This window comes from Pavona decussata, unplaced genomic scaffold (genome assembly GCF_977016875.1).
Source record: "Pavona decussata unplaced genomic scaffold, jaPavDecu1.1 SCAFFOLD_38, whole genome shotgun sequence".
In the NCBI taxonomy this organism is placed as follows: domain Eukaryota; kingdom Metazoa; phylum Cnidaria; class Anthozoa; order Scleractinia; family Agariciidae; genus Pavona; species Pavona decussata.
In genome coordinates this window covers 2,218,822-2,229,074 of record NW_028145460.1, presented here as the reverse complement: position 1 = coordinate 2,229,074, position 10,253 = coordinate 2,218,822, and the positions used below count along the sequence as shown (strand labels likewise).

Below are 10,253 nucleotides of genomic sequence, written 5' to 3'. Positions count from 1 at the left end.
CGTTAATGTTTTCCAGAGGATGGCAAAGAAATGTAGCAAAATTTAAAACGCACGTGCATGCAGAACGATTGTTTTTACTCATTAAACCTATTGTTTTGCGGCGTTGTCGTTGCCGTCGCCATCGTCGTTGCTTAAGCTCCCTAGCTACGCGCCTCGTTGGCTTTAATGATATCATATCCAACAAGCGTGAGTGGAATAATTATTTTCAATTGTTAAAATCAATAAAAAGTATAGCAAGATCTTGCTACTTTCGGTTTGCAAGAACAACCAGAAGACAATTTAATGGTCGCTTTTTCTCGGGCATGGTATAATGGCTCATATACCATGTCTGCTAAGCCAATCAAATCCCTGGAATTGCATTATACGATGATCCAGTAACATATTTGTTGTGGTGGAGGTGGGGTTTGGCTGAGCATGTGATTGTCTATTTACAACAACAAGAGAACAATCTAAGCCCAGGCTGAGTTCAGTGTAACATACCCTAAAATCCATAATTGCGCCTTGTAAGGCCTCGAAAAGAAAGACAACCCTCGGGCGTATATAGAGCGTTTGGGATCGATATTTATTGAAAAATGTGAATATTTAAGGACAATTTACATTTTGTAGGTCTTAAGTACAAGTGGCCAAATCCGTGGAGATAGAAAACTGGATTGTCGTTTTGCCGATTTTTGGAAGTACTTACTCGAGAAAAGTTAGTGAAAATTCTTTCCAGAAAAATTCATGTATTGATCACGAGATTCACGGTGTCCAATTTTAAGACTATTCGACTCCGTGTTTTTTAAGTGGTTAATTAAACAGTTACTGTTAACCTTTTAGCTCAGCTGTGTGGACATTTCTGACTGATTGACAGCTTGACATGCAAAACTGAACGCGTTGTTTAAACTTCTCCGACAAGAAATCCTTTTAACATGTTAAACTAAACAGCTAAACAAACGATAGTATCTTTCGTTTTTTTTTCTTTAGCTTCGTCCGTTTGACAGTGTCATTGATAAATAACTGAATTTATTGCCTGTTCTTTTCAAATTGTGAGTTATCACTCTAACCTTGTCTAACAACTACTCCTTGCAGGGCTAACAGTTTAAAACTTCGTTCAATGTATCTTGAAATAGTACAGTTCTACAACAAGGCCTTCCAAATTTATTTTAGGCACTGTTCTATCGTTTCCACGAGAATTCTGATATGCTGTCCTACAAGTATTTATTTTAAGCAACACTCCGAAGCTTACCTATTTTCGAACACGACAATGTTTAAAATAAAGCGTTCTAGAATCTTATTGCGTGCAAATTATTGCTCTAAATTACTGAAGCCAAACTTTGGTAAGTCAATCAATTTTTCCAGCTGGGTAAACTTCAAATGGGATTCGTTGAATAGATTCCATAATATCGGCTCGTGTAGTTTTCCAATCCATCACTTTTCAGCCCCACATTGCTGGATCCATTCGGGTAAACGTTGGTAAGTTAAAATGTCGTTGTACATATCATTTATAAAAGGGTTGGGGTAAAAACTTGTCAGCAACGTAACGTCGGCAAGAAACTGAGCTCTTGCTTTGAACTCTTGATCTTAAAAGTAGTTAGCAATTTTTAACTTAAATGCGTCAATAAGTGAAGAGGCCACTCTTACGAGAATGACTAGCGTTTAAAGTACAAGGGTTGTAAAAAGATTTATTTTTTCTGAGTCGTCTCCAATTCATCGACAGAAGACAATCCATACGTACCTCGGAATGAACACACCAAAAAACTGAAACAAAAAAAAAAAAAAAAAAAAAAAAAACAATAGTCGAGAAGCTGGAATTTTTCTCACTGTTTTAATCTTACTGGAACTTGACTCGTGTCAATTTACTCTCTCTATGTTGCATTTACAGAGAAAGAAAGAAAAATTCGAAAAATGAACTTTTTAAATTACATATTTGAAATACAACAACAACGTCTTTTAATCATCTTGATCTTGTATCATTGGTAAAATGAAATGAGACGTTTTTGGATCATTTAATAAACACTTGCGATGTAACTCCTCAGTAAACGACTCACTATAGAAGTAAAAGAAATTCTGACCGTTAAAAGATTATATAGATTTCCTAAAAAATAAGCGTCCAACAAACTCGATAATAAAAAGTTCGAACAACGCGCTTATCAAACGATAAATGAACTACATGTTGAACCTACCATTGATTAGTGTTTCTTCAATCTTGGACAGAAGTTCCCCTCTGGCCATTTAACAAGTTGTGATTTCGAAAAACTCTTGCTAAGCCGATGTTGTCCCCAGAAACTCCAAAATTAAGACGACCAGGGAGCCATAGTCAAAATGTCGTTGTCTGCTATTTTATTTTTTTTATTTTAGACGATTTTTCCAATCGTCTATTTTATCAAAGCCTTCCAACAAATTTTGACGACGATTGTAGGTGTAAATAGATCGATCATCCCTAGCTTGCGAGAAGTATCTCCTTCTATTCTGAGCTACTGGTGTAGCATGATATTTGGAGGTAATTTTAGAAACTATATTTTAGTCTGTTTACATATTTTTAAGCGCATATTGATTAGCTCTTGCCTAAAATTTTGAAATGACAATCGCATTTGGACACAGTAAACACGGAAAATGATAGGATAGCATTTACCAGTATCATTAAAATGGAAAAAATCATTTTGTGGAACAATCTGAACAAGGAAAGTTTTCACCTCAACCAACTTCCGAGAGCGAATCACGTGCTATGTTCCAAAACTTCCAGGGAAATAATAACTTTAACTTTAGACTCCCACGTGGTCAGGTCGTGCACCCTAAATTAAAGGTGAGCTTTACAATGTATTTGCTTGCCATGGGAAGCAACAAATATTTTGTTTTCAGGATCGTAATTTGTAGTAAGCTGGTTTTGGATTGTTTGACGGTGAACACCTGATTATTCTCGCGCCGAGTTTGAACGCTCATAATTGAGCAAACGGCATCGAATATTGTGGACCCTTTTTGGTTATAATTTTATTTGGGAACAATTTGGTGTATTAGGCAAGTGCTGAGAGACTTTTTTGTTACCACGGTAACCAAACTTTGACTGGCAGTGTTGAGAAATAGGAACATTGCAAAATATACCATCACATTTATTCCATTGAAGAATATTCCTTAATATAGAAGGTTTCTTAGGTTTGTTGGATACTACTAGGAATATTCCTGTTGTTAACGAACAGAAATAAACTTCCACGTAATAATTTCCATGTGTTTAGATCATTTTAGTGCTCTTCTATTGGTCTTCATTACCAGATTTTTTTTAATCAATTTTGAAGGAAAATTCGACCATGGCCAACGGTAAAATATTCAAGACATGAACTTCACGTCACTTGAGCTTATCAACTTTTAAGTACCGAGATGATACCTGTTACTAAAGCATGTTTTAACACACTGATTCTTTGCAGGTAACAACATGACTTTTTCACTGTGGTTTTTTGCGTTCACACTTGGAATTTTGTCAGGATCTGCTATGGAAACAAGTGGTATTGGTCCGGGCGGTAAGAGCTAGAATCCGATAATAATATACATAAATAGACAATATCCTTTTCTCAAAATAATGGGTGAGGAAGATAAATATAGATATTTCGCGACTCTCCTGATTTCTTAACTAGTTCTTGCCTAAGGTTTCCTGCTCGATTTTTTCATTGGATGCCTTAATTCCAATAAACGCCATTGTATCGAAACTCTCCAAATGATTCCAAAGTCTTTCATTATGCAGTTACTAAGTGCCATTTGCTCATCTATCTTCATTTGGTATTTTTATAAGCATATTAGGGCTGGTCATTATTTATCGCCTGATATTTTGCTGCGACACCATAACATTCACCTAGTCCCTCATAACGTATTACCGTATTTCCTCGAGTAAGCACACAGGCTCTTATAAGCGCCATCCCCGAATAAGCGCCCAACCCCTCGGACAAACTAGTAAATAACCGCCTCCAACCCCGCCCCTTACCTCTTTGGTGGTCCCGGTGGTTGTGATGCCCCTTCTCGTTCTTCTGAAAAATCTGTGCTTCCCCTTAATCCTGTCCCCTTCCCCGGGTAGTAAATAATTACCGGTCTTTTAAGGTTTGATCTTGGCCAAGGGAAGATATCCCAATTTGCATGATTTGCAAGAATATCGCCAGTCGACCAGTTATTTGATTTTGCATCATCTCACTCATCGACTGTTATCTCTATAATGTTATTTGATAGCGTGGTGGTATTTTTTTTTTCTGTATTTAGTCTTTGAGATTTTTCAGCAGATTTATTTCGCAAAACATTGAGTGTGCAATGTGCCATGTGCACCCAAAAGACGTCTTAACATTTTTTTTCCAGACTAAAACTTTGGAAACCGACTTACTTCACGCCAGCTTTTTGAGAGAAAGCAGGGCCGTACGTAGGATTTTTTGTCTGAGGGGGCAAACTCTGCACACCCCTCACAGGGTTCTCCCGTTTACAGAGAAGGTTTCTAGTTGGAAGTTTTTGTTTGTTGAATAAACGATGGTTAAATCCAAGGCTCTATCAAATCCTCCAAAACCGCTACAAATATTTGAGAGTAGCACAGGCCTTAAAGACCAATTTAGCTCTGAAAAAACATACTCGTATAAGCTAGATGCAAAAAGGCTAAAACACGCGCCAGGGAGTCGCGTAGCGTCAGTCATTATTTGCACGCCATATTCTATACCACAGGCCGAGCCCAAATTACAAAATCATTATTTTCATAAGAAAACTCGTACTGGCTTTTACTTCGGAAGATTTTCCAAAATAAATCTTTGGAATTCAAATTGAAGAAAGATTGTTTTCAGCCAAATTAGTCGATTTTCGTGTGATTTCGGAGCAGTATAGCTACAAGAAATAGCTCAGCAAACTCAAACACTATGTTAGAAAAAAAAAATGAGTTTTTCTGGCGGGGGCAGCTGCCCCCTCTGCCCCCGCGCTATGTACGGCCCTGGAAAGACAAACATTGGAATACCTGTTTAGCACCATAATCCTTGTTCTACACTGATAACATTTTATATTTTCCTCAGATAAACTCCCTTGCAGATTAGACCTTGGCATAGTGGTAGACTTGACTAAAAGTATTGGTTCCGCTAACCTTGCAATAATGAAGGCATCCCTTAAGCACTTTGTGCAAAAATTCATCATCGCGCCACCGGCCACCCACGTGTCCTTGGAATCGTTTGCGAAAGTGAGCACGCTTCACAATAAGTTTAATGACCCAGCCTACCATTCCGAGCAGGCCGTGTTGGACTTGATAGATGGCTCTCTGAATGGACTTTCCAAACCCACTCGTCTGGACAGAGCTCTTTTCACTGCCGATCAACAAATGTTTACCCGAGAGAGTGGCCACAGACCTGGTGTGCAAAGTGTAATGGTGTTGATGACCGATGGAAAATCGCATCCGAACACAGAGGATTTTTCGTCTGCTGTGAATTCATTAAAGGTTAACCTTCTCGTTTTAATCTTTGTTTGTGACTCGCTGTGACACTGAATTTAAGAGATCTGTTGAAGACTGTAATTAACCATTTCTGTGACTACAATGCAGGACTATTTAACCCAAAATGGTCGACATAAGCCGCACAAGGGTTGAGTTAGCCACTGGAGCACTTTCGCCATTTTCTCTACTTTGGGCCAACTATCGGTTCTTTCTCTGCTGCAGTTTTGTAGTAAAGTCAAAACGATCCCTCAATGCTCGATGCTAAATACATTAGTACAACTGGTTTGATTTCTGAACTTTCAACGAGAGAAACATCTAATGAATAAAGGCGATTGAAAATACACTCAGCCTTTTATTAATACCTCTGTTACGATTCAATTGTCAAGAGAAATTGTGGAATTTAGTCACCAGTTTGTCTACACTAAATTAATATATGCAAAGAAAATGAAAATTCCCCCCATTGGACTTTGTAAAGGTGACCACAGCCGTTAAATTTAGAGAGAGAGAGAGAGAGAGAGAGAGAGAGAGAGAGAGAGAGAGAGAGAGAGAGAGAGAGAGAGAGAGAGAGAGAGAGAGAGAGAGAGAGGTGACAGCTTAATGGATTCCACATTTACAGTAAATACGGCGAGCAATCTCTTTGGGGGTGTTTGATCTTGAGAATGGTTGTTGTCGAGAAGGCTGACTGTATTTATGTTCTATTGTCACCCTTTTCAACTTGATGTTTATATTTTCAATCGATTTCAATATCAAAAACACCCAAACTATGCAATGGACTATTATCGGTCTTATCAATATGAGTATCTTCCTCGAGCAGTATGCGTGATCATTTAAACATGTATTTTCATATTTCAGGCCAAAGGTGTGCGTTTGTTAGTGGTTGCATATGGTCCGAAATCTTCGAAACCAGAATATCAAGAGGTACTGAGAAGCATCGGTGGTGACGACGTTTATTATTCTTCAGATTATGAAGATCTTGAAGCCTTGTTTGATGGCCTGGCAACAGTGATTTGTCGTAAGTAATTTATTTCTCTTGCAGTGTATCTTTTGTGCGATTACCTCCAAGGAATCTTAGACTAGGATGCCGGTCGCAGATTATATGGTGTAGCTTTTGAGCCTGTGGCTTGTGCGCCATTGATCGATCTGTGAGATCTCATAATGTGAATTAGTAAACAAAAGCGATTATTCTGTACTTTTCTGTACTAATTCCTTAATGTTTTGCAAAGCCTGGACAGTTAATTAAAAAAACGAAAGCAAATTTTAAGATCGGTTATGAAGGATGTGGCACTCAACATGCCACGAACGTGGAACAAATCTTATTTTTATATTTTAACGGACATGGAACCCCTAACCTTCGTGTACCGGTTGGATGCACGCTCAATTCACTGAGCTGTCGGGAGCCGCAGAGCACTTTGCGCTTCCTCATCAATTAGAAAGATGCAGAATTATCCTGGGGAACTCGCTTGTAAAAAGTACGGGGATGTTTGTCGGAAAATTTCAGTCAAACCCCTCCAATCTGGGCGTGGACTAGCTTTACTCAACCCTAGAAAATGCCATTCCAGAAAAGACAGAAAACTAATTCTTCACTTGCGGCCCTCACGGGAGATACCTGGATGGTTGAAAATATTACTACTCCGTCCTGAACACCCTAAGTGACACCAAAATCGGAAAGTTACACCACTAAGCGATACGACGAGCTTCCCCGGGAGAATAAGCACGTCGCGATTTCCTGAATGATCAACTCTAATCCAATGTATTCGGTACCATTTTGCTAATTTTTAGTCATGCTACACAAACGTCTGTATGTATGCGATCTGGCTTAACGCTGCATCATGTTTCCATGTGATTGTTACAATGTTACAATCGTTGTTCACTATCAATTTTGTAAGCCTTACAGTGGCTGAGCCTCATTGACCATCATATATAGAAACCGGTCTTAGAAACAGAATTTTACTACCTTTAGACAATCAAAGCGAAATCAGTGTCTTTCTGTTCGTTTTACAGCTGAAGAATCCTGTGCAGTGGATTTAGCACTGGTTGCGGACAAAACGAAAAGTATTGGGAAAGATAACTTTCAACTCCTGAAAGGTTTTCTTCTTCAAATAACCGGTTCGATGGATATCTCTCCTAAAACTACCCATGAAGCCGTGATTACATTTGCCAATAACTCAAAAGTACTTAACACATTTGGTGACAACCAATACCACAGTAACGAGGCCATGCATATGCTCATAGAAGGCATTAACGACAATCTAAACAGTCCAACCAGAACGGACAGGGCCTTGAAGGCGGCTAATGATCAACTTTTTACCACGGAGGGAGGGGATAGGCCTCAATTTCCAAACTCTTTGGTTCTGTTCACGGACGGAAGGACCCATCCTGACTCCACACCTTATGATCAGATCGTCCCTCTTCTGGAGGTAGGAATTGGTATCAGTTGGTAGATTCACTGTTATCACTATCATTGGAATGGTTATATCATTATCATATTTTTAATATTATTACATTAGTATTATAAACGAGACGAAGTTTTAACACCAACTTACGATGACATGCTATTCATTGTATTAATTCTATTTTAATCCTTGACATATCCCAGGCGAAGAACGTTCGTACCATTGCAGTTGGAATTGGAAAGGAAGTCTTTGAAGAAGAGTTGAAGAAAATTGCAGGGGACAGGGTGTACTTGGCGGACGACTTTGATGATTTGTCGAACCTGTATACAATATTAATGGAGGAAATCTGCAGTACGTTGTAAACTAAGAAATGAGTGTGCGAGGGCCGGGTAGAAAACGCAAAAAATTTCATTTAATCAATGAATCCTTCTGAATATTTTCTAAAATGATTTAAAACATAAAACAACAGAAATAGTAAAGGAGTGCAGATGGTCGAAAGACGACAGATACAAACAGATAACGTTTAAAACTAAACGTTATAGGTCAAAATCAACATCACAATGACATGCTATTCATCCGTTGTGTGGCAAAGGACAAAAAAAGGTATCAGGTTACACAAAACATAACACCGCCTTCAGAGTAAAGCTTGGAACGGACACCAAGTGGTATATTGACGTTGACCACGTTTATAAAGGTATATAAAAGTGCTCTGATTTTAATAACCTGGTTCTTTGTATTTACTTAGGTGTTGATGGTGGGTTCTCCGAATGGACGCAATTCTCTCCCTGCTCTGCGACTTGTGGTGGTGGAAAACAGAAGCGGATTAGAACCTGTACTAACCCTCCTCCCAAGGGGCCGCATGGAGAACAATGTGCAGATGATGAGATGTCTGAGGCCAGGAGCTGCAATGTACACTCATGCACCCCAGTGTAAAACTGCAAGGAATGTGGGTGAGATTATTGCGAAGGCTGCGTAACTGGTTTTATTAAGCCGGGAGGGGAGTGCGCCGGAGACGAGACTGAATAAGGTCTAGCTCTTCCAGCTGATTATCTGGTGATCGTAAAACAAGGTAGCAATTACTCAGGCGTTTCGAGGAAGCGATCAAATATGCTTTTGATTTTTCCTTCAAACTCAAAATGAAGAGATTAAATAGGCAAAAGCCACGAAACTCGAATACAGAAACGACCTTTGAGATCAAAACGGGAAGCATGCGATGGTTAAACACGGGCTTTTCATCCAAATGAAAGCGAAGACAATACACAAACGCACGAAGCTGAATTGGTCAAAAGTACGAGATGGAAATCGGCTTACATAAGTTAGGAGTCACGCAGAATTTGACAGAAAAGGGCTTCTACAAAATCCACAAAAAATTTCAAACTTTTCGAACCATTACTGAAACTCGTCGTTCTTCACCGGGTCTGATATGCAGACACGCTTGGCGACACAAATCTGGCATATTTCCCTTTCATTGGTCAGTTTTATTCAGAAGCGTACTGTCAGAAAATGTTGGTGGCTGGCTCGATAGGGCGAAGAGCTAGAACAATAAACTGGCGAACATCGTTATTTTTCTTTCCCTCTCCTTTTGTGCTTGGCTTAAGTAACGCCTGTTATGTGGCTGATAAGAAATTCTCGGTGTGATTTGGTTCTAGGTCTATATTCAAAAACAATTTATGGAAGCTCTTTACAAATTTTGAAACCCAAATATAAATCAAACAACCGGTACCTCTAAAATGATGGATAGCATATCATTTGAAAGATGTAGTGAAAAAAAGTTACCATATCAGAGACCTTTAGAATCTCAGTGGTTAAAACGAAAGCCCAACTTTCAGGATCAGTGAAAATACTGTTATCTTTTATGAATTCAGATGTTATTTTTTTCTTTTTCTGATATAGCAGACCTGTCATTGGTGGATTGCTCAGCAATAAAGTGATGAAAGAACCTTCTAGATATGACAGAAATAGGGATAAGTGAAGTATTGATAGTACTTGCGGTTATCAGAAATGTTAAAACATATCTTGCAGTGAATGAAAAATAAACTATAAAATGCTGGGTGACAGGCTGTTTTGAATTTCTGTGTTGCATAAGTTATTTTATTGCTACGCAATCACCATCACCATCCCCATTAAACCCACCGTCGCCAATCGCCATAATAATCACCAATGTCATTGTCACCGCTATCATCATCGCCATCGCCATCACCACTACCACCACCACCACGATAACCATTACCTTCACCATCAGCATCAGCATCGCCATTGTCATCATCGTCTTATCAGCATCGCCAATACCACCGTCATCGTCATCTCCATTACCGTGATAATGACCACCATCATCATCACCATCACCATCATTATCACTATCTCCATCACCATCGCTAACACCATCATCCATCACTACAATCACCATCGCCATCACATCATGACCACCTCCAACATCACCACCACCA

General features: G+C 39.1%; 1 protein-coding gene across 2 annotated transcripts; it reads left to right on the top strand.

Moving 5' to 3' along the window:
- Positions 1 to 3,267: 3,267 nt before the first annotated feature.
- LOC146483570 (matrilin-1-like) lies at positions 3,268 to 9,863 on the top strand. 2 transcript variants are annotated; one of them, XM_085105537.1, is made up of 7 exons: positions 3,268 to 3,491; positions 5,004 to 5,419; positions 6,266 to 6,425; positions 7,415 to 7,830; positions 8,010 to 8,157; positions 8,552 to 8,756; positions 9,703 to 9,863. In XM_085105537.1, the coding sequence occupies exons 1-6, from the start codon at positions 3,407 to 3,409 to the stop codon at positions 8,737 to 8,739; spliced, it is 1,413 nt and encodes a 470-aa protein (XP_084961663.1). In that variant the 5' UTR covers positions 3,268 to 3,406; the 3' UTR covers positions 8,740 to 8,756; positions 9,703 to 9,863. The 2 variants fall into 2 exon arrangements, with proteins under 2 accessions (XP_084961663.1, XP_084961662.1); XM_085105536.1 differs by having other exon boundaries at positions 9,700 to 9,863.
- Positions 9,864 to 10,253: the final 390 nt, after the last annotated feature.